Below are 23662 nucleotides of genomic sequence, written 5' to 3'. Positions count from 1 at the left end.
GGGGATATATCACTCCTGCGCCGTATGTTATGTTATAAATAACATTAAACCAACGTTAGCGGTAGCGTTGCTACAACGTTGTCGCAGCGTTATGTGTTTGCTAGGCGTGCAGTGATCAAATATTTTCATACAGCGATGAACATAATATTACACCTTTCAATTATTCCCAACACAAAATGATGAACAATTGATGCCAAACAAACATTCTATACCTGAAAATGTATATATTAATAAATAAATATATATCAAAAACTTTCCGCATGCATATATGTTACGGTAGTATTCCGTAATAAAAACATTTACGAAATACGTCTTTTTTAAGTCATGATCAAATGTTTGGATTTGAAAGGTTTATAACTGTAACATTGTGATATGTATCTACATAGAACACGTAAAGTCTTGTTATTTAAATAACCGTAAGACAATTTGTCGCCGTCGACTTCAGAATATCAAACAGTTCTTGGAGAGAAAACTGTGTAATCTTGTCCCGCTAAAAACGGTAAAGGTATATTTCTTTATTCGTTGTAAGAAGCTTCATGTCTTTGTGCGAATCAAGCGCCGCTAGTAATCAAAGACACTCCGAAATCAAAATTTCCCCACTTACCGAATTAACGTCCCTAACAGCAGCTTTCAGGCCAGATTTCACGTCATTTACATTAACCAAAGTTGCCAGAATGTGCCCGTATGTGTCAACCTTTGTCAGTTTTTGCATCTTCCTCCAGCGGCAAGCTAAATGTAAACATGCGTCTGTCCATCTAAGTTGCTTATGCTCAAAAATGGTTGTCTGTATCCGACAAGAAACATGTGTGTGACAAACTAAGTCATGATCACGGATTAAGACAGACATGTAGCCGTGTTTAGAAGTTCCAGCTTTAAAGGATTCGTCGTGACTATTGCCATTTATTTCGGTGCCATACGCTAAGGCTGTTTTCTTTATTTCGTGCTTTCGTCCGTGTTCATATTAAAACAGCACCAAAGTGTATCGTCTTCTACGAATAAGACATTGACAAGGAATGACAATATTGTCTAGATTTATGTAGATTCGTTACTTTCTCAACTTCATAAAATGGTTTGAATTAATTATGTTGTCTCGTCTAAATGAATAAATGCGTCACATAAAACAAAATGTTTTTTGAACCGAGTCGTGTCTGACGTTATAGAGTATTTTAGGTCTCCACATAGAAATTCACGTTCGTTTTAAAACTGAAAGTTATCTTGACAATTCTTTTCTTGCATATATTCAGATTTTGTACAATTTTGTCATTTTGGATTGTTCCTCCTTTCTTGGATTTATCACCATACAACTTAATTAACGCCACAATCCCTCTAATTCAAAGGGCAAATAACACAAATTCGGAAGTGCCTACTCATTGTAACAAGCCTTATTTCTTTTACTTAGCGCATGACCGTGAATCAAAGCATGGTGAAACTATCAAAGATCATTTGTTAATAACCGTCTTTGTAGGTTTTGAAACTAAATGGTTTGTGATTTAAATAGAGCTTTCTTAATGTGATTAATCTACTTCATATATTTTTCGTTAACGTTTTAAACACATTTTTCTCCCTCTAACTCTAGATTAAGTATCTTTATCTAATAACGTTCAACTTTTTAATTATTATACACGTTACATTTTTTCTTATGTTTTTAATGTTATTTGGAACTTCAATCCTATATATGTATGTGGTGTAATAAAACACTAGAAATCAGTGTTATTTCGCGTGCAAATCGGTCCATCCCTTAAGAATATATATGAGATTTATTGAGTGGTGTATAACCTGAACATGTGTTCTTAATGCCGTATATTTTTAATAGTTGGTGCCCAGCGTGGACTGAATCATAAAGCGAAAGCGTGGGTCCATTGTGTGCTGTAGGAAAGCGACGAGGAAGTAAATTTTGTTGTATTTATCGTGAGCATTATGGAAACATTTATTCCCAAACTGACGGATAAGATGAAAGGAAGTTATTAAAAAGTTTGTGCCATCGCGAAGGTAACTCATTTCGGGATTAGTTGATACCAGAATGTTGTTTGCATGTGTGTCTTTTTGCGCAGAATTCAGTGTTCAAACCATTTGGTCTTGAATCGACTTGTTTTCACACTGAATACATTTAAAGTCAAACAAGTGAATCTTAATAATGCATTATTTTGTTTAAAATTATTGTTTGCATCAGTCTACATGTATATTGTGAGCCTATATTTAGACTTATAACTGATATATGAATTATTGCTGTATGTCTGTTTCCCTTTCATATGAATGTACGTAGTAAGGTAAGATTGTATTTAAGCCATTTAAATAACAGTATAAAAAGGACTAGATATGTCATATGCTTTGATATACATTTGTAGTTATATTTAAGCCTAGGAAGAAATAAATAATAGGGTTTGACGGAAAAAAAAACTTGTTTCCCTCAATTTTGAATTGTACCTTCATAATTTTTTTTTATAGTTTTAAGGCGGACATAAGCGTAAAAGTAGTCTTCTATAAACGCACTTATCTCTTCGTGCACATTTATTACCTCGTACCTTGTTTTCAAATCCGTTTGCTTCTGTTAACAAAGGTATAAATCTGGAAAATTAATGTTTGTTTCGATCGTTATACGTTTGATTTCGCTAGTATTATGTAAATGTATGTAAGCCCGTTGTCACACGTACACAGACAGCTTTCTCAGTGAATATTTTCTCAGGTTGTTAACACATATATACAAAAAGAGCTTTTCTTTACAGTGTATAGAATCTTCTTCTGAAAGGTCAGATTATACTTTTAAATCTTGAAAGTCTCCGCAAGACGACATTCGGAAGGAACTCCTCGGCCATTTTTATCGCAAACAACCCCGGATGTATTTGGACAGTTTACATACTCAAAAATTTTCACGTTTAAGTCCGCTGCGAGTAGATCGCGTAGTAATTTTATTAAAATAATATGTGAAATAATATCTGAAATCTGAAACTTCGTCAATTAAAATAGATGCAAAAAAAACAAAGAATGGTTTAGAGAAAAACATTTTCACAAAGCAATCGAGCACATAAGAACATATAAAACATGCTACACAAATATACATCAACAATATCAACATTATATAGCACAACAAAGAACACATTAAACAATGTCACCAATTTAGACTTGGCCCTATGGTTTATATATGAAGAGTTTATGGAGACCTTTCATGGGACTGCGATTTTTGGATCCCTATGGTAAAGATAAAGCTTGTGTCTAATAAAAATAGACATACATGAAATTAAATATATTTAGCTTCACTTGACATGTAGTTATCAATTGAGGTGTATAGTAAGGGTGTGTGGGGACCTTTCATGGAATTGTTTTTGAGGCACTTTAGGGTTATGTCAGGGTTACTGTTACTAAAAGTAAAAACAATTCTGAATGTCTATATGCAGGGACATATTGTAACCAAACTTGGTAAATAGCAAACATTATGGAGAAGTTTCATGATATTGCGATTTGGTCCCCTTAGTTCAAGGTAACTGTAAATAAAATTAGAAAAATGGTTGAAACTGAATATCTCAATGTAAAAAAAGGTTATGGACACCTTTCATGGAATTGAGTTTGAGGTCCCTAGGGTCAATGTCAATGCCACTGCTACTAAAATACAAAGACGGTTAAAACTTAAATTTTTACTTTGAGATATTCTTACCAACTTTGGTATATAGGAAGGGTTCATGGATACTTTTCATGGATTTAATATTGGGGCCCTAGGGTCAAGGTCAATGTCACTGTTACTAAAAATAGAAAAAATGATTGAAGGTACAGTTGCATTTATTATAATCAAAGTTTGTAACTGTTCTTTTGAGTCATATATACTCTCAATCATTGAATAACTGCGATATATACTGTATCATAAACTCTATTCCTTAAATACGTATTCCTAACGTTCTATAATTTTAATCGCGCATAATCAGGGGAGACAGTTCTGTAATTCCTTACACAATCAATTATTATTCTTATTATTGATACAAACTTGTGAAAAAAATTGTTATGTTCTTGATGTCAACCTGTCAACTCCTTTTCCACAACTATTTCTAAGCACATTACCGTAAACTTAATAATCATTTTTGCTTAGCTTACAAAGTTATTCTAAGATTTAAGTTCATGATGTAAAGATGACAGCATTGATAGAGGAGAAAAAGTCGTATATAACATAAACGAGACATATTTAAGAAAAGAGCATTCAATGTAAAAATGTATTAAGTAAAGTACTACGGTAGATGCATATGCAGATTATGTGATATACATGTGTACGACGTGATCACAGGGGAGTATCACGTGATCGCTATAGTACATCGGCCGGACAAGATGGCGAATGATTTGCTCGCTTCGACGTATAATTTCGCCATTTACGGATGGTGAATATTGAGGAAGGATCTTTAGAATTGGCGCAGAGTACCCGCATTGTAACACGGTTTACTCGCGTGTTGTCTGTTTTTAGGAGGTTTGCTTAGTTTAAGCCTGAAACTCGATACAGATTTTATTTCTATGCGTACATTGTCCATATAGCTCTGAATTCCGTGTGTTTTAGCGCAAAAGGCAGGTATATGAAACAAATGTCTACAAAATATTGATTACATTTGCAAATGTATACTTCGTTGTAACTTTCAAGTGATAGTTCCGTGCTTAACAAAAGTTCTGGACAATTTTCGAAGTGAGTACAATGTCCGTACAAAATATTTACGAGTATATTGTCCGAACGATTTTTAAATTAACCTATTTGTGACATTTACATTACATTCTCTTAATATGAAATGATTTATTTAAAACAACTAAATTTCATAATCTGATTTAAATGTATTATCCTTTTTTCAGGATCTGATCACATTAACCACAATGGTACGTATATTTTTCTTATATACATGTCATCGTATACGTATGCTGATTAAAGATGAAAAAGGCTTAATTTAATTCATTTCTTAGAATTAGTTAATATAAGAAATAAGTGATATTAGCTGTGTAAAATAATTCGAAAATCGATTTTTTTTTGTGTAAGATTAGGCCATTGAATATAAACAAAAGACCAGCACAGCACAATTACAATTACACTTAACAGAACAGGGGCAATAATGTATAATAAGACACATGTCATATCGACACAAAATTTGAAAGGTGACAAGAGGAGATCTCCAAAGCATGAACATTTATTTTAATCAAACGTATTGTTCAATAAGGTCGGATTTAAAAACCATTACCACCATCTATCATAAATATGCAAATGTGTAATAAACTATTTCAAATATATTTCAGGAATCTAGAAAAGAATTGATGTGCCGCCATTGTGGAAAGGCATTTAAAAGCAGGTCGGGTCGTAACGAACTATTATCCAATAGAAAAGTGATATGCAATGAGCTGTTAATGTGCAATTATGTTTATATTTTTACAGGATCATAATTATGTATATATATATTTTTGCTCGACTATTCGAAGAAGTCCAATACCCTTCATTCAATTGACTTAATACTTTACACAGTTGTTCAGGGCCATCACATAATGAGGTGAGATAACTCCATATTATCCTTTATACAAATTATGGCCCATGATTGACTATGGAACTTAGGTTAAAGTTTTAGAGCAGGCTTGGATATTTATGAATAACTTCTATACCCTTCATTCAATTGACTTAATACTTCACACAGTTGTCCAGGTCCATCACACAATGAGGTTACATAACTCCATATTATCCTTAATACAAGTTATGGCCCTTGATTGACTTAGGCCAAAGTTTAAGGGCAGGTTAAAGTATTAGGGCAAGTTGAGATTTTCACTTATAAGTACAATACCATTCATTCAATTGACTTAATACTTCACACACTTGTTCAGGGCCATCACATAATGAGGTTAGATAACTTCATATTATCCTTTATACAAACTATGGCCTTTGATTGACTATGGAACTTAGGTTAAGTTAAGAACTTAAGTTTTGGGGCAGGTTGGGATATTTATTGATAACTTCTATACCCTTCATTCAATTTACTTAATACTTCATGCAATTGTTCAGGACCATCGCACAATGAGGTTATATTACCCCAAATTATCCTTGATAATGGCCCCTGATTGACTCAGTATAAAGTTTTAGGGCAGGTTAAAGTTTTAGGGCAAGTTGGGATTTAAATAAGTTATTTGAATGACTTTCGTCATTGTTGGGGGAGGGGGGCTGGTGGGAGGCCAGCATCAAAGTCACCTTATGTATCGAATAATTTTAGCTAGGTTTGACATAAAGAGACTTGATACGAATACTTTAAGGAGAAATTTTATGGGAATGCGTTTGAGGCCCCTAGGCTCAATGTCAAGGTTACTTATAATAGAAAACGGGTTGGTATTGATTAACTTAAGTAAGGGTCTACATATTTTGACCAAACTTGGTATATAGGAAGAGTTTATAGCGACCTTTCCTGAGATTGTGTTTTAGGTCCCAAGAGTTATGGTTTAGGTCAAGGTCACTGTTGCTTAAAATAGCAATATGCTTAGTATTGATAACTCAAGCAAATGTTGACATAGTGTGACCAAACTTGGTTTATAAGACAAGTTTATGTAGAGCTTTCATTGAATTGCCGTTTGATAAATTATTGTTTTAGTTATGGTTGACATAATGTGATCTAACTTGATATGTAGGAAGAGTTTATGGAGGACTACCATGGGATTGTGTTTGGGGCCTTGAGGATCAAGGTAACTGCAGCAAACAATAGAAGAAATCAATTGAAACTGAATCTCTTCTGCCAATCATACAAATTCCGGTTTTGTCTCATCGCGATTCTTGTTAACTTTTTAATTTGATTGTTTTATTGCTTTTGATAGGCACATATTGCATTGCTATTGTATTCACTTCCAAGTCAAAGCAGCTCTTGTTTTTCATATTGTAATTTGATCTCATGTTCTATTATCCACTGGAAAAGTGTTGGGTCATGAACTGTTAATGTGCAACTATGCACTTGATTTAACAAAATTGTGATAATTAGTCTGTGATTATAAAGTAAATGTTTACACTAATGAATATAAATGAATAAAATCAAAATGAATACATTATATTTTATATATATATTATAGAGAAATGCTATAAACATGAAAACGTTCGGACAATGTACTCGTAATTATTTTGTACGGCCATTGTACTGACTTTGAAAATTGTCCAGAACTTTTGTTAAACACGGAACCATCACTTGAAAGTTACAACGAAGTATACATTTGCAAATTTAATCAATATTTTGTAGACATTTGTTTCATACACCTGCTTTTTGCGCTAAAACACACGGAATTCAGACTTATACGGCCAATGTACGCATAGAAATAATATCTGTATTGAGTTTCAGGCTTAAACTAAGCCAACCTCCTAAAAACAGACAACACGCGAGTAAACCAGGAGTTACAATGCGAGTACTCTGCGCCAATTCTAAAGATCCTACCTTAATATTCACCATCCGTAAATGCCAAAATTATACGTTGAAGCGAGCAAATTCTTCGCCATCTTGTCCGGCCGTAAGAAGGTGTAAAGGTTTAACGACGTAGGCGCCCAAATTACACCTCCAACATAAATGACGCAACGCCATTGGTCCAGGACTGGTCGCGGGGTGACCCAATATTTTTCCATATCGTACCAAAATGGCGTCTATTTTCCGATTCCTATTAATAAATAAAACATTTATACATGTAAACAAGTTGTCGACGTGATATATTCGTAACGGGGTCTGTAGGTGACCTGATATGGGATATACGGGGCGCAGAAAACAATATTCTTATAAAGGGTTTCCTTTGCCCCGTATATCCCATATCGGGTCATTTACTTACCCCGTAACTTATAATATTGTCCCGTGATACACATGTGTTATACTTCATCTGAAATACAGATAAAGTGAGTTTCACTTTAATGACGTGATCTAGTCCTGTACAACGCGATCTTAAGTTTTGATGATAAAGACACCTTTATTGATACGCAGTTACACAAATGCCTCTTGTTGAACTATGACGTATGTTTCGTGCTGGTTATCCTTGAGTTTTGAATAAAGAGTTTCGAATAAATAAATCTTGGTTTGACAAAAGCAATTTATTCTCCAAATGTTGTCTCTTGGTAGACCAATTTCCCTTGTGCACGGTTTCCTTGTACTGCAAATAATATATTGAAGTTTAGGATCAACAACCAATTCCCTCAATTGAACTTTACTTATAAAGATCATTTTTTAACGGTAGAAGAACGTAATTTGTAAGTGAGAAAAATGTTCGTTTGCAGACAAAATGACTGGATTTTAAGAAAAAAATGCTGATTCTGGTTCAAACCTTTGTAAGTGATGTTTTCTTTATATTGATATATCGCGTCCAGATTTTAGGGACAAGCATCCACTTATTAGCTATGGTATTATCGCCAACGCATAAAATCCCGCTAGTCAATGGCATTTACATAAGTTATACTTTACAACATGGGCAGTGGACACCATTGTACTTTTAAAAGAGGGCAAAGGTTTGTTTGAAGTCTCGCCAATCTGTGCGTATGCTTGCAACAAACAAATGGAGGGGGGGGGGGGTTAAGGTACAAAATATCTACCAGGGAAGGTGTACAGTCAAGTTATTACCATTATGTTTGTAAAATAGGAATAAAATATGCAAGCACAGAGACAACATGCACAGAAATTCCATATTTGCCGAGAAAATATGTGAAATTGTGGATCAAATTAACACGTTCATATTTAAACATTGCATCGTAACCTTCTATCTGTTCCATAAATTCAATAACTTTTTTATCTTAAAATTTATGATACCAAGCTGAGACGCCGATCGAAAAATATGCTTTTGGTCGCATTCTAGAAGCATACATTTTATTTCATAAAGATGATGTCCATTTACATGGCACAAATATGTACTTTTAATGACAAATTCGCCATTTTGTTTTCAATTGAACATTTTTCTCATTTATTTTTTGTATCCAAGCAAATTATGTCCTCCACCTGTTTTTGAAGAGACAAATTGGGATGACAAGTTTGTGTTTATCTTCTTTTATTATACCGCTAAGATTTCTTAAATGTATGCACAATTTGTTTTAATTAGAATGGAGGCGGAACGACAGGACGTATATGAGCAATGTGGGTCAAACACCGAGGTCACATGTCTTGCAAAGGAATTGGACATTATTAAAGACCCACCAGAATTAATGTTGGGATTTACTGTATTGTCTGATGAAAAAGTGGTTGTTTTAAATAACAATAATGAAGGAAATGAGCCGACGTTGTGGCTGTACCAATCCAAAACAGGAAAAGGGAACTTTGAAAGAGTTAACCAACAGAAATTCCCAATAAGAACTATGGCTGCAGCTATTGTCAGATTAGACTCAACCAAATGTGTTGTTGTTTGTGACAACTTGAGATATGAACAACATCAGTGTAATCAATTTTGTCAAATAAAAGGATTGTCATGCGAATGGCAGCAAGTAACGAATGACAGTGGACATTACCGGTATTCCTCGATCACTGTTTTCTCCACTGAACACGACAGACTTCAATGTTCTTTTCATATGAAGACAGGCATGCGTATAATGAAGGATTACAAATCACAACGTTCAGCAATAGCGCTTAATAATGATATACTAGCGGTGCTTTTTTGTCCATTGAAGTTAGAACTTCTCAACATGAAAACAGGAATTTCGGAATCCGTAAACATGAATTCATTCGTAACAGAAATGTTTTCTATCGGAGACGAACAACCATTTATGACCATGAGCATATCCGGAGGACAGACCCATCTCTACATTTCACTTGCCGCTGGAGGAGGAATACGAAAACTGACAAAGATTGACACAAACGGTCACATTCTGGCAACGTTTGTAGAAGTAAATGGCGTAGAACCGGGCCCGATAGCTGCTGTTGGTGACGGCACTTTGGTGTTTAGCTACGATAAGAAACTTCTGTTGATGTCAGATGATCTTAAGATACTAGCGACACTGAAAACTGGCTGTGGTGTCAACCACATGGAGGTAATGCAAACAAAGAAAGGAATATACCTGTACTGTCTTGAAAGGAACAGCATTACACAGTATTCACTCCAGTAGCAAAGTACTGGAAGAATTATGTTCTGATGAAGAGTCGGGCTGTTATTGTGTGATTAAGCTTTAGGAAGCTTTATTTCTTGGTCGTTACCGATACGCATGGCTTCATATTTATTTGTGATAATGGGCTTGTTTCGTGGGTTTTCATATTGATTGTGTTATTACATTGTTCATATATTATCACGGATCGGATGACATCAATGTTAGCATTTACTTTCTTTATTCAAATCTTATCATCCCCCTTTTTTAAGGAAAAGAACATAATTATATATATATTCAACAAAGTCGAAGTCATGCATTGATTTTGTTAAGTAACATGTGACATGTTTTAAATATATGTACAATTTTATTACTATGTAAAGTTGTCTTAGCCTCATATGAACAATCAATCAAATGATGACGAGTGTATACTACAACATCTTCCGGTCAAGTTTGTCAATCCAGAATACTGGCAAAATTTATTCCTCCATAATTAACACCATCAACTTTAAGTATCACTTAAAGGCTGTATACCTATTATGTATATACAACATGTAATTAAACTTTCAGGTTTTGAAACGTCATAGAAAAGAATTAAATGTCGGCTTGGCCGTAAAGATATTGCTATACCAATTTGGAAATGGCATCCGAATGGATAGCCAACAGCTCGTATTGCCCGTAAATATCAGAGCTGGGAGGGAAGTGTTCCAATGGGAAGGACATGTCTTTTTCATATATCTAAATATTTATTACAACTAAAAAACAACCCTCATTTTTAGCCAGTGATACGGCTTGTCGGCCTGTATTAATTATTACGCTTGACTGTTAAGTATCTAACGTTAAGTGGATTTTTCAAGCGCCTAATTAGAAACTCTGCATGCGTTATAATACTTGGATATGTGCTTTTCCTGTACGTAATGTATCGTATTGTACATTGCATTGTTTGCATTTTTTCAGATATTTTCTATGTGTGTGTTTATCTAAGCCATTGAAACCAAAATAATAAATGAACGATACTAGATATGCTATTTTTGTTTAAATAAAATACTCTTGTTTCATGCTAAACACGTTGAAATAATTTTATTGGTGGTATCTGATTTTAATTTTGCTTTAGAAAAATGAATGAACAGCATGACAACAAGCTGGAAAAATCTTTATGTCAAATTATTGTACTAGTTCATGAATTCATATTGATAATGCTAACATTATACTTTATTTGTACGCACATCAACATCACTGCAATGACGTCATGACGTCGTTATTTTTATGACGTGGTCTGTTATATTTTACTAAATTTATTAATCAGATGAAGAGTAAATAAATTTGAAGCAGGTGTGTATCTTCTATTTTGATCATCAGCTTCGACATGCTAGGTAGAGTTAATATTTGCTCACTGTTTTCTGTCTCAGTCCAGGTATTCATTAAATAATTTCGTTGAAAAGTTATTGAACAAATAGTAATCAACATCATTAAAACATAACAAAAATCACAGATTAGATTGGATATATATGATTAACTAAGTACTTTTCTTATATGACCTATAGATAGACAGTTTCTCATTGGTCGAACGTGATCGGCGACAAAAATATAAATCATACTTCATCTTCCATATACTGAGCTGGGCTTTTAAGAGGGTGTACTTAGCTTAAAGATGCACTCTTACTCCCACTGAAAATTTACCACAAGTTCAAGAAAACAATGGTTCTTACGAAGGATACCGTGTTAAATTGGAAAGTAATGTGCACACAATACAGTATGTCTACCTTATTCGACTATAGTAGATCGCAGTAAATCTTATAGCATTCACCAATTATTAAATATATTTGCGATTTCTGCTATTAAATACACGGTTATAATCTTGTTATCAGTAATTAATGTTTTCTATAAATGCATTATTTAGTTAAGTAGTTCAAGGTTTATCAGTACAAGTTTATGTTTCTTATACATGTGTATGAATTGATTTTGAATAAGAGTGTCGCTTTAACGAGACTGCGTGGCGGTGGCTTGTTTTTTGCAGTCAGTGCAGCAAATTGCAATTTCAATTTTGGAAAATGAATTTCAACGTGGACCTGTGTTGACAGCACTACACACAGAAATCGTTGAGTGATGTAATGGTTCTGTGCACAGGGGACAGAAACAAATTATTTTCTTATATATATATATGATGACAATGAGTTGTTCATGAATATATGATTACAATGAGTTGTTCATTAATATATGATGACAATGAGTTGTTTACATGTATATATGATGACAATGAGTTGTTTATGAATATATGATGACAATGAGTTGTTCATAAATATATGATGACAATAAGTTGTTTACATGTATCTGTAGATATCAGTTATTTTCATGTACTTGACAACATGAGTTGTTGACATGAAACTGTATGTATGAGAGGCTTTTAAGTAAATGACAATATGTTGTTCATAAATATATGATGAAAATAAGTTGTTAACATGTACCTGTAGATATCAGTTATTTTCATGTACCTGAAAATATGAGCTGTTGACATGAAACTGTAGGTATGAGTGGCTTATCAGTAAATGACAATGTGTTGTTCATGAATATATGTTGACAATGAGTTGTTTACATGTACCTGAAGATATCAGTTATTTTCATTACCTGAAATATGAGTTGTGGACATGAAACTGTAGGTATAAATGGCTTATCAGTTAATCACAATGTGTTGTTTGTAAATATATGTTGACAATGAGTTGTTTACATGTACTTGTAGATATAAGTTCATTTCATGTACCTGATGATATAACTTGTTGACATGAAATTGTACACATAAGTTGCTAACATGTATATGAAACAGAGTGTTGTTAATTTATATATGATGACAATGAGTTGTTGGCATGCATCGGCATATATCAGATATTTTCATGTACCAGACAATATGAGCTGTTGACATTAAGTGGTAGAGATGACTTGCTTACATGTAAATGAAAGTGTGTTTTGTTCATATGTATAGGACGAAAATGAGTTGTTGACATACACCTGTAGGTATCAGTAACGTTCATGAACCTGACAATATCAGCTGTTGTCTTGTAGTTGTAGGTACATGTATGAGTTGCTTACATGTAAATGAAAGTGTGTGTTGTCCATATATATATGACTAAAAGGAGTTGTTCACATGTACATGTAGATATCAATTATTTACATGGAACTGCCAATATGAGTTGTCAATATACAGCTGACAATAGGAGTTGTTAACATACAGCTGTGAAAATGAGTTGTGAACATGAATCAGACATCAAAAAGTGTTCACATATAACTGACAATATCAGTTGTTCATATGTACATGTCTGCACGAGGCTGTCAATATAATTGTTCACATTTGAGTTTTAATGTGTATGTCTTGAGATGTTCATTTAGAGCTGACGATAGGATTAATTAACATGTAGCTGTCTGTACGAGTTGTTCACATGCAGTTGTCTGTATGACTTTTTCATCTTTAACTGTATGTACGACTTGTTCATCTGCAACTGTCTGCATGATTTGTTCACATGTCCTGTATGTATTTACGTAACTGAGTTTTTCATATGTATCTTTCTGTATCAGTTGTGTACATATAGCTGTATGTATGAGTTGTTTCCATGTAACCGCATATATGGCTTCTCCATATTTAACTGTATGCATGAATTCTTAATATTGAATTAAATGTATGAGTTGTTTATATGTAGCTGTTTGTATGAGTTGTTCACATGCAGCTGTCTGTATGACTTGTTCATCTGTAACTGTATGTACGACTTGTTCATCCACAGCTGTCTGCATGATTTGTTCACATGTATCTGTATGTATGAGTTTTTCATATGTATCTGTCTGTATCAGTTGTTTACTTGTAGCTGTATGTGTGAGTTGTTTCCATGTAACTGCATGTATGGGTTCTTCATATATAACTGTTTGTATGAATTCTTATAATTGAATTAAATGTATGAGTTGTTTATATGCAGCTGTGTGCATAACTTGCTTATATGTAGCTGTCTGATTGACTTCTTCACTTCCTATATGCAATAACAGTTACACTGACTACTGAACATTACTCTCATCTACCATTATGCAATATGTATATAAAAACTTCCATATTTTGTCAATAACACTAAGGACAACATTGTAAGGTCAAGTCTTAGAAATCCATTCTGTTACATATTCCTCAGACAATGAATGTCAGTTGCAACGAAAAATTACAAGTCAAAGTGGCTCAACAGTAGCACAAGTGTCAAACTAAAACATATAAATAATTCCTTGGTATTAAATATCCACTTTTCTTTCATGCTTTACGATGAAATATGGGGTTTTAACAGTGAAATAACAACAGTGAAAATATCAAATTGATATTTTCACTGCAAAATAAGGAGTGAAAATATCAATTTTCAGAACTACTTTTAAAATCCTTTGTTGTTACATGTACTTGCCTTGGTCAAAACAGAACACTGGACTTCAGTAAATTATGTCGAAAAATGTTTAAAAAAATAAAGAAATATTTTATAAAACTCGTGAAATAAAATACGATCTTACACTGAAATAAACAAATATCCTCTATTTCTTAAATAAGGAAACAAAATCCCAAACACCCAATATCAACAGTTAATCACTTATAAGTATAGAAAATGGCAATCAGCATGAATTACATAGCACAATTTTTTTATCACCGTCAGCAAGTATGGACAATTTGAACTTAATATCTGGAAGGGGATTTCAGCAATTAACCAAACCGTAAAAAATGTCGAAATTTTTAAGTATAAAAAGGGCAATATATGTGACAATATTTAAGTATAAGTTACATAACTTGTTACATAGAGACACGGAAATTTTGAAAATAATACTTTGAACCGTTTCGAAGTTGTTAACAAAAAACAAGAGTTGTCAAACATGAGTATAAAACTAGTACTATAAAAATGAGTATAAATCTAAAAAATATTGAACATGACTTACATAACTTGTCAGAAATTTTCGTATTATCACTATGCGTAAATTAAGAAAAAATCAATTAGAAAATTTGAAAGGCTGATAAGTCATTAACAAAGAACATAAACAAGTGTGGAACTTGGAAGGACTGACGGACGGACTGACGTAAAGACGGACGACCAGGGTGATACCTGTAGGACACCAGCAAATATTAGCGGTACTAATAAAAAACTTTGTATTAATTCAACATCATTACCACGTAACTTCAGCCATTCTGAATGTGAAATTTCAGAGAAAAAAAAACATGTTTGGGTCAAATAGCATATTTCGAATTTCGCGTCGTCAATCAACTAGAAAGTTTCCGATGGAACGTCAGTAACGTGACGTGTGACGTCATAATTGTGACGTCTAAATTATATCATGATAAAATGTGACAGATACATGCATAAAATAATTTATATTACATACTTACATAAATGTATTTTCAACCAATCAGAAAACAGCTTTGCATTTTCCTCCACTCTTCATTTGAACTAGAAAATGCCCGGCAAAACAGCGAAAACAATGTGTCATGTTTTTGTCATCTCGCATACAGATAGAAGCTATTCAAAGTTGTTGCGAATGAAGTTTTTTGGAACATTTCATGAAAGGGATCGGAAAATCGATGCCGAATTTGTAACGTAGCGGAGAAACTATACGAAACAGCCGATTTTCATGCATGACTTGCTGGATGTCGATCTTGACTTCGCGGTGGCCGACGGTTTTGGAGTGAAACTTTTTGAGTTTTCGAACATATGCGCCTGTTTGGAATCATTTGAATGACTTTGCCGTGTAGATAGAAGCCACACCTGTGCATGAATGTGTGTTAATTGATATCACTAACGTTTAAATATGTTATTTTTTACCAAAATAAAGTCAATGTAAAAAGCCGATGTTACCCTTTATTCTATATATATAGATATAGGCAAAAATAATTTGTTTCTGGTCCCTATGGTTCTATGTATAGAGTATACTAGATAATTTTCTAAATACCACAATAATGCAACAGTCAATTGTAACCACGCCCACCCCCCACCCCCCCTAAGGTCCGGTGGTATACCGGGGATAGCCAGGTGACCCCGCAGTGCCGGGTGAATGCGTTGCTTTGTATTCGCGCAAAAAACTGCCTTGACTAGGGTCCCTGGGGTGCGGGGGATTTGGCTGGGGGTTTACCAGCATTTCGTACCCGGGCTTGGCTCGACCGAAAGTCAAAGTCACCGCTATTCCCCGGAGCTGGGGGGGGGGGGGCGTGGTTACAATTGACTGGTGCATAAGGCAAACGTATGATTTGAGGAACAACTATATAAGTCTTCAAATTTAAATTCACATTAAATATTCGTATGCCGCGGCCATTTTCGTGACAAGCGCCTAGTTAATGACCATGATTCTGAATTTTAAAACTTTTTTTACCGGCTGGAACGTTCACTGCATAAGAGAGACTGGGTGTAGCATATATGTTCGGAGCTCTCGTAGCTACTCGGCTATCTCCCCTGATCGTATTCTGCTTAGTGTTTTGGAAGTGTTTCTGAACAGTTATTCAGGGTCAAGGCGATATTAAAGAGTCATGTTAGAAGCATCGGATATGTGTGTGAATCAGGATAAGCAGAGGGTCTTGTACAACAATTTGTCAAAGGAATTTCGTTTTTGTTGTTTTTATTGAAGTACAATGTATATTTATAATCTACACAAGAGGCCCTGAGAATAGACACAATAGCATTAATGAAATAAGTGAACTGTTATCACAATAACATATATACAAATGAATACAGAAATTACCAACGTGACAACACACACACAGGCTCAAATACAGCCAGGTCCAATTGAAAGTGGTGCGTATAGAAGAGTACAAGAAACAAATGAACACAAGTACAGCTCATTTCCATACCAAAATAAATTATTACATACAAATAGGAACCACACACGTAAAGTTTTATGGAAACATGAGAAGAATATTCAATCCAAAGTTGCAAGACAATTGTCCGAGACAATGGCGACTATTCAACTGCAATTGCGCACTAATTTTGGTCATCTGACCGGGAAATCCCCAAACAGGCGGAAAAAAATACATGCATGACCGAACACATTGGCAAAAATAGATAAAACTGGTTTTAGCCGAATAATGTGCACCACTTATGGTACATGACAATTCTAAATACTTAAGTTCTGCCCTGCTATGTACAGTTTATAGCCTAATTAAAAAAGAAAACAATAACAGACAAAACACTTGACACTATTTACAAAGATATTAAAATTGTGTTTACTAATACCAGCACCTGTAAACAAAGCAACCCGAAAACGAAACTGTACTAATTCGTTGCAACGCTTTTAGTTAGCATATCCAACATCTAGGATTGGAATTATCACGGTAAGATTACTTATGTCAGTCAGCAACACATTCAATGTCATCATTCTCATAATCTAGATACCCTACACCCACATCATACTTGGTGGTTGAACAAGAATGTGCTATAATGTAACACTCAAACGTTCCATGTTCCCTATTATTGTACTATTATCGGCCATCAAAGAAGAGATGTTCCAGAAGTTATCCTTAATGCACTTTTATAAGCCGTCGGAGGAGAGCAGTTCCAGAAGTTATCCATTAATGCACTTGCAACAGCCATCAAAGTAGAAGAAGTCCAGCTCTATGTCATCTAGGTCGTCTGGATCTACCACCCCATCCTTCACAGCAACGCCGACATACATACCGTTTTCCTGCGAACAATGACAACCTCCACAGTTGAGCAACGCACTGAAAGGTAAAATGATGTCGACGATTATATTTCATTGAAATAGGTTCAATTAGTATGTACAGGGAAGAGGCCATCGGAGTTAACGTATACAAGGTAAAAATAAGCTCGTATTTGCAACAGTTATTTGTGATAATGTTAGATTGATTTTTACTGGAGAACCCATATTATTTATGTTCCTTTTGAAAAAGGAATGGTTTGCAGATTACTAAAACGTTAAAGAAACGTTACGATAATGTTTCATTGCGTGCAGTTAGGCTATACAGGGTAGAGACCATCGTGTCAAATGTATAGATTTGAAAAGCTCGTCATTGCAACAGCCATTGGTTATAATGTTATATTGGGATGCATGATGACCCCTTATTGTGATTCTGGTATCGATGGAATGGGCACTGCTTGCAGATAACTAATACATATCCGAAAAAGCATTATAGTTGAAGTTATTACAGTAATTTAATTTTGTTGTTTGTTTCGACCTAAATCGGGCGTGAAATGACCGATTTGCAATCTTACAAGATAAAAAAAAACTTGTTTGTAATTTTTTTGTCGATACTTTTTTCGTTTTCTATCATCTCTATACACCAAAGCCTTTAAAATGACACTAAAATAATATTGGGTCATCAGACATCCAACATTTCCATAATTGTTCGTTGGATACCTTAAATAAAATTATCTTGTTTTATGACAGAATAAACGCATTGAAGTAAAGCCAAAGTGAAAAATAACAAGAATGGCACATAACAACACAAACGTATTTTAACAATTTGATAGCCGGTAAAACTGGATTCCGGGTACTCCAACTTACATCCATTCTCGTACACGAGAGCGATGATGCTATGCGTCCAATTCATTGACTTAGATTTATGGCTATCAAGCCTCTGGTGAATGCATTTGACTAACACCTGCCTGACGTAAAATGCATGGTTATTAAAAGTATAATAATACTATTACTACTTACGTGCAGCTGTGTACGGCGAAGTACTGTTTCTTTGTAGCAAACTGTAGAAGTTTTCGTTCCAGTCCATTCACATTGATTCGCTTTGTAGGAGCCATAAATGCCACGCTCCTGAAGAGAATAGTTGAAAGAAACATGGGCTCAGTTTGAACCGTTAGCAAATGGTATTAACTAATATTATAAGTTACATAAATATATCACTTCTATAAATATATTTATATAGTGAATCAGCCTGTAAAAGACTGCAATTGGTTAAAATGTGGAGCAGCCGGCGTTATCAGTAATAGCGACCGGTCCGTCATATCTTTTAAAATTATAACGCCCACTTAACATTAAAACTGTTGAGCGCAGCGATGCGTATTTCACGACTCCGAAAATTCTTGAAACACAAACATTGTCGAGCCCGCAAATTTAATACTATAATTTAAGCATATCGTGAACGTGTATTAGATTAACATGCAAAGTAGTATTCAAGAATGAAGGCAGTGGGTGGACTATGCAAACTTATTATTCTGTCTAAACGCTGCAATCGAGAGCCGACTGACAGCATTGATTTGGTCTAGGTAATACACGTAAACGCCTAGTAAGGATTCGTGAGTTTTACGGCGTTTTTTATGTCTTGTTTACTTTACGTGTATTATTTAAATGCATGCTATTATTTGCATGAACAGATCTTGGTCCATAAAAATACTCGCCAGGAGTGTTTACGATATTTGGTATAGGCAGACTCGTGGTAACAGGGAAACATTAACAACACCAAATAATCAAGTTGCATGTTTCGAACATTCATTATTATGGGTGGAACCCTAAACATAATAATCACCAGGAACATATGAACTTAAGGATACCACCTGTTTGGTTGTAGAAATATTATACACCGATGAGTCTCATATCGCAGTTTACGGATAGGCCAGTCAGCATCCGAAATGTGTATATGAACCTAGGCGGTACATGTAACGACAACTAGTGTCTGCTCAATTATCAAATTATCTTTTTCGATAACTTAATTTATACTTCCATTTTATAAATAGTAATAGTTACTGCTTCGAGAAACGAGTTATAAATAATATAAGCGCTTCATCGAGAGAAATGGGTGTCGTAACTGATTTGTCCATGTAGTCAAGGACAACGTTCGATAACTAGCGTGCTGTGTATGTGAATAGCGTAGCAAGCTAATTATTGAACAGTAAGGCTCCGCCCACTTGTTACCGTTCTGTCATGTGAAATATTTTATAGGCGAAAGAAAAGGACACAATATTAAACATGGTACAAGAGTGAAATTACGTACGATTTACAACAACCATGTTCTACAGATGCCACTTGTCGCTTCCTTCGCTGAGGGGCACCGTAACAGTTAAAGTTGCAATCCTTCGTAGGATCAGATATGCTTGGTTTAACAAGTGTTCTGTTTGTTAGGCCACTCATGTAGCTGTCCTCATATAACCGCTGCTCTTCGGGAGATCGAAAGTACGCCGGAAAGAAGGAGTTGATGTTTTCAGCGTTGATCTTCTTTTCTGTAGAATCTCGATGTCTGAAACAATGAGTGTATGTTAGAAGGAAAAGAAACAATTACTTAGGTCAAAAGGTGATACAATTATAATTCAAAATGTATTTCCGCGTGTATACATTTTTCATATAACATATGTTACCGATCTAGTTATTATGTTTAAAGAGCATAATATAGGTTGATGCATAAATATTTTTAATTGTATTGCTTCATTATGTATCACTCATTTGACGTTGATGATCAAAATAAACAAAAACATATTGTACCGATAAAAAATATTAGCGATATGTTTGCGCTTTTTCTAACCGGAAAATTCGGACCACGAAGCTTATAAGTAAAGACACAACGCATTTATAAAGGCATATGTTTTTTACCTGTTTAAACTTTAAATGATATGCTTTTTTATCGTTAGAGTCAAACAAGCTTAGCTTAATAATGCAGTAAAATAAATATACATCCAACAACCTATATTTTGCGCCTTTAATGTTAGTATTAGTGTTTGAGATCCAGTTGTATATGTTAAACTTAATTCAATTTAATTCTTAAACATGCACCATAAACGAAAGTTTCTTAAATTTAATTTGTACAACTCATGTACATGTATCAGCTAAATACAAAGAAATTGGGTTCATACATTATTCAACAAACATACCTTAATTCCCGGTAAATGAATACAGCTATAACCACCGCAAAAGCCACACAGACAACACCTAACACGATTGCCTGTAATAAGATATTATATCCTGTCTAATCAGTTGCTTAATCATTTATTTTAATGATTAAGATATGCGAATTATAATTTGTCACGATTATCGAGCGTTTACATTCAAAGAATACTTTTTATGAATCAATTAAGTATGGTGATGTATCATATCGGACATGGTTAGTTAGGAAACAGTTTATGCCAACGAATAACTTCTAAAAAAGTTTTAAAGAGACCTAGAAGATATGATAAGATTGTGGAAACTACACTTTATAAACACTTACTATATGAATGCGCCGATTGTACAAAACTTTTCTTGTACTTGCTTTATTTAGATATATGAGCATATCATCAAATATTTCACCTTTAGAAGTTAACAACGATGTCGTTAATCCCGTTGTTAACTTTAACAAAAATCTGAAATGTCGGACCAATACGCATTTTGATACGTATTAGCTAAATTTGACTTCACGTTGTTGTTTTTTTTTTGTTGTTTTTTTTATTAACGTTCATCATTTTTGTCAGGCAACAAGGATGTTTACAAAAACAATCAAAAAAAGTCAAATTTTAGATAAATTAAAACAATATACAGACCATTATCCTTGTCTTGCTACAATCCGCCATGGTTATGTCTTTGACGGGCTTCTGCCAATATTCTGAAGATTTAAAGGTCATTTTTTATAATTATAAATAAATTGTCTTTAAAAACAACCACAACACCAAACTGGCAGATCGAAAACGTTGTTAACGCCAATAAGTAATATTTACACCTCAACTTCCATTCCTTAAATGAACTGCCTTTCGGCAATTGCGTTTATCAATTGATGAACGCAACATCTTCGGATATGTTCGGATCGTAATTCATTGCATAACAATATACATGAAAGCTATTGATCTTGTTATTGGCTGTATTGTGTCTGCAGATCCCGTAAAATATAGATCAACATTTTTAAAAGTGTTAGTTTATTATATTTTAAATATATTGGTACCAGAAGTGTTTCAATTTTACGTTTTAAAGTGATTTTAAGTTGTTGATCTTTTCCCGCGTTATTGTGACGTCATTTGAAAAAAAAATGTTTCCGGTTATAGTCGGGTCGTTCTATTTACAGAATGGGTAAGAACGGATTACTGAAAGGTTTTCTTAAATGAAATGAAGTATTTTTTTAATAATTCTTGAATGAAATAATGAACTATTGGTGTAAATATAAGGAATGAATTGCGGGGTTGATGTCATTATTGGGGATATGAACGCAATTGGGTTGGTCAAAGTACGCGTGGAGTCCTTCGGACACCACACACATTGACCAACCCAATTGCGTTCATACCCCGATAATGACATTAACCCCGCAATTCATTCCTTAATTGAAAAGGCGGATCTAAGTGAACATTTCATGTCACTATGGTTAAGGCATTATGACTAAATTATACCCAAATGCACCATTTAAGATTACAATTACCAAACCAGTTCGTTGGGGACGTTCCCAACTCCAACCATCCTTTCATTGGGACGGGGCACACGGGCTTTAGTGCTTCCCCTCTTACGTCAAATCCAGGGTCAGCCGGGTGTTCAATACAGTCGAAGCCTATTGGTTCGAACTGCCAGGGACCGGCAAAATACATCGAGCCTCGGAGAAGTTTAGCCAAGCCAGAATGTTAACTTTCATTATAAATAAATCGGCCCTTCTAATTCAGTTTGAGCCAACGAGGAATTTGAGCCAATAATTACTATCTTAGTTATATATAAATAACCATTATATACATAGTTAGAATCAAATTTTCGTTCGATGTAAACTAATACACATTACAAATGTGAGAACTAAATAGTCACGACACCGTTTGTTTAATGATAATTATTAATGCTAATTATATACATCTTGTTGCAACCTATACACACTCACTTACTATCTGACCAATGATATATGTAGAATTGAGGTGCAGGGGATGGTTTTCAAAATTGTTCTTGATTTAATCTAATATTGATGTAGCTAATCGGATTGCGTGGCAAAAAACCCCAGCCTATAGGTATAGTCAATGAGGTCATTTGGGTATGACCATAAAAATGATTTAGCAGCATATTGAATACCACCACTGTGCTCCATTTAATACCTGTGACATATTCAAGTGCACATACATTGAAACATTTCCTTATTGTGAAAAAAAGTATATTATTTTCTTGTTACTTTTTTACAAGTGTCAATTATATCTCATACAGACTCATTTATCCGACAGTGCCCACAAGTTGTTGTTTGTTAGCAAGAAAAATAAACAATGGTGAAAATATATGAATTAGTTTATGATTGTACTTACCAATGGTAAGCTTTTTGTTGATCCTTTTTGTTTAAAAACAATAAAACTATTGTAGCAGCTAATTATTGAAATACGATCCGCACGTTTTATTAACCATACACTTGATGAGAATATATGTATATTACTTTATGATAATACCAATTGTAAGCTACTTGTTATTCCCTTTTGTTGGAAAACTGTAGCAATGTTTAACGACTTATTATTTAAATAGTTAATTCCCCGGATGATCTATTCGAAGAATTAGTCATACACTTAAATATATCTCGGATAAAACATCTTTTGATTTCGTTAAGCATTGTCAATTAAACATGGCTGTGTTTACAACACTCGAACCATTGAAGTGAGGCGGCGGGGATTGACCGGATCGTTTGTTAAGAGGCACACTGATGCATAAAGACTTTTAAATCAGTCTCATTCAGTTTGTTTGGGCTAATATAAATGAATTGCTAGATTCTCGTTTTATTGGGGACGGGGGTTG

At 34.2% G+C, this 23662-nt stretch overlaps 2 protein-coding genes across 2 annotated transcripts; one reads left to right on the top strand and one right to left on the bottom strand.

Moving 5' to 3' along the window:
• The first annotated feature begins 1849 nt into the window (after nucleotides 1-1849).
• On the top strand, nucleotides 1850-13959 carry LOC128239346 (uncharacterized). Its single transcript, XM_052955964.1, has 2 exons — nucleotides 1850-1989; nucleotides 9037-13959. The coding sequence occupies exon 2, from the start codon at nucleotides 9038-9040 to the stop codon at nucleotides 10031-10033; it is 996 nt and encodes a 331-aa protein (XP_052811924.1). The 5' UTR covers nucleotides 1850-1989; nucleotide 9037; the 3' UTR covers nucleotides 10034-13959.
• Nucleotides 13960-16604: 2645 nt separating this feature from the next.
• On the bottom strand, nucleotides 16605-23524 carry LOC128238608 (uncharacterized). The gene is made up of 6 exons (XM_052954703.1): nucleotides 23185-23524; nucleotides 21472-21533; nucleotides 20827-20897; nucleotides 19956-20198; nucleotides 18671-18778; nucleotides 16605-17714 (listed from the first exon to the last, which is right to left on the bottom strand). Exons 2-6 carry the CDS (start codon nucleotides 21499-21501, stop codon nucleotides 17558-17560), a joined length of 609 nt encoding a protein of 202 aa, XP_052810663.1. The 5' UTR covers nucleotides 21502-21533; nucleotides 23185-23524; the 3' UTR covers nucleotides 16605-17557.
• Between the last annotated feature and the right edge of the window lie 138 nt (nucleotides 23525-23662).

This window comes from Mya arenaria, chromosome 6 (assembly GCF_026914265.1).
Source record: "Mya arenaria isolate MELC-2E11 chromosome 6, ASM2691426v1".
Lineage (NCBI taxonomy): Eukaryota > Metazoa > Mollusca > Bivalvia > Myida > Myidae > Mya > Mya arenaria.
Note: the sequence above shows the minus strand (reverse complement) of the source record. Positions and strands in the feature narration are given on the sequence as shown.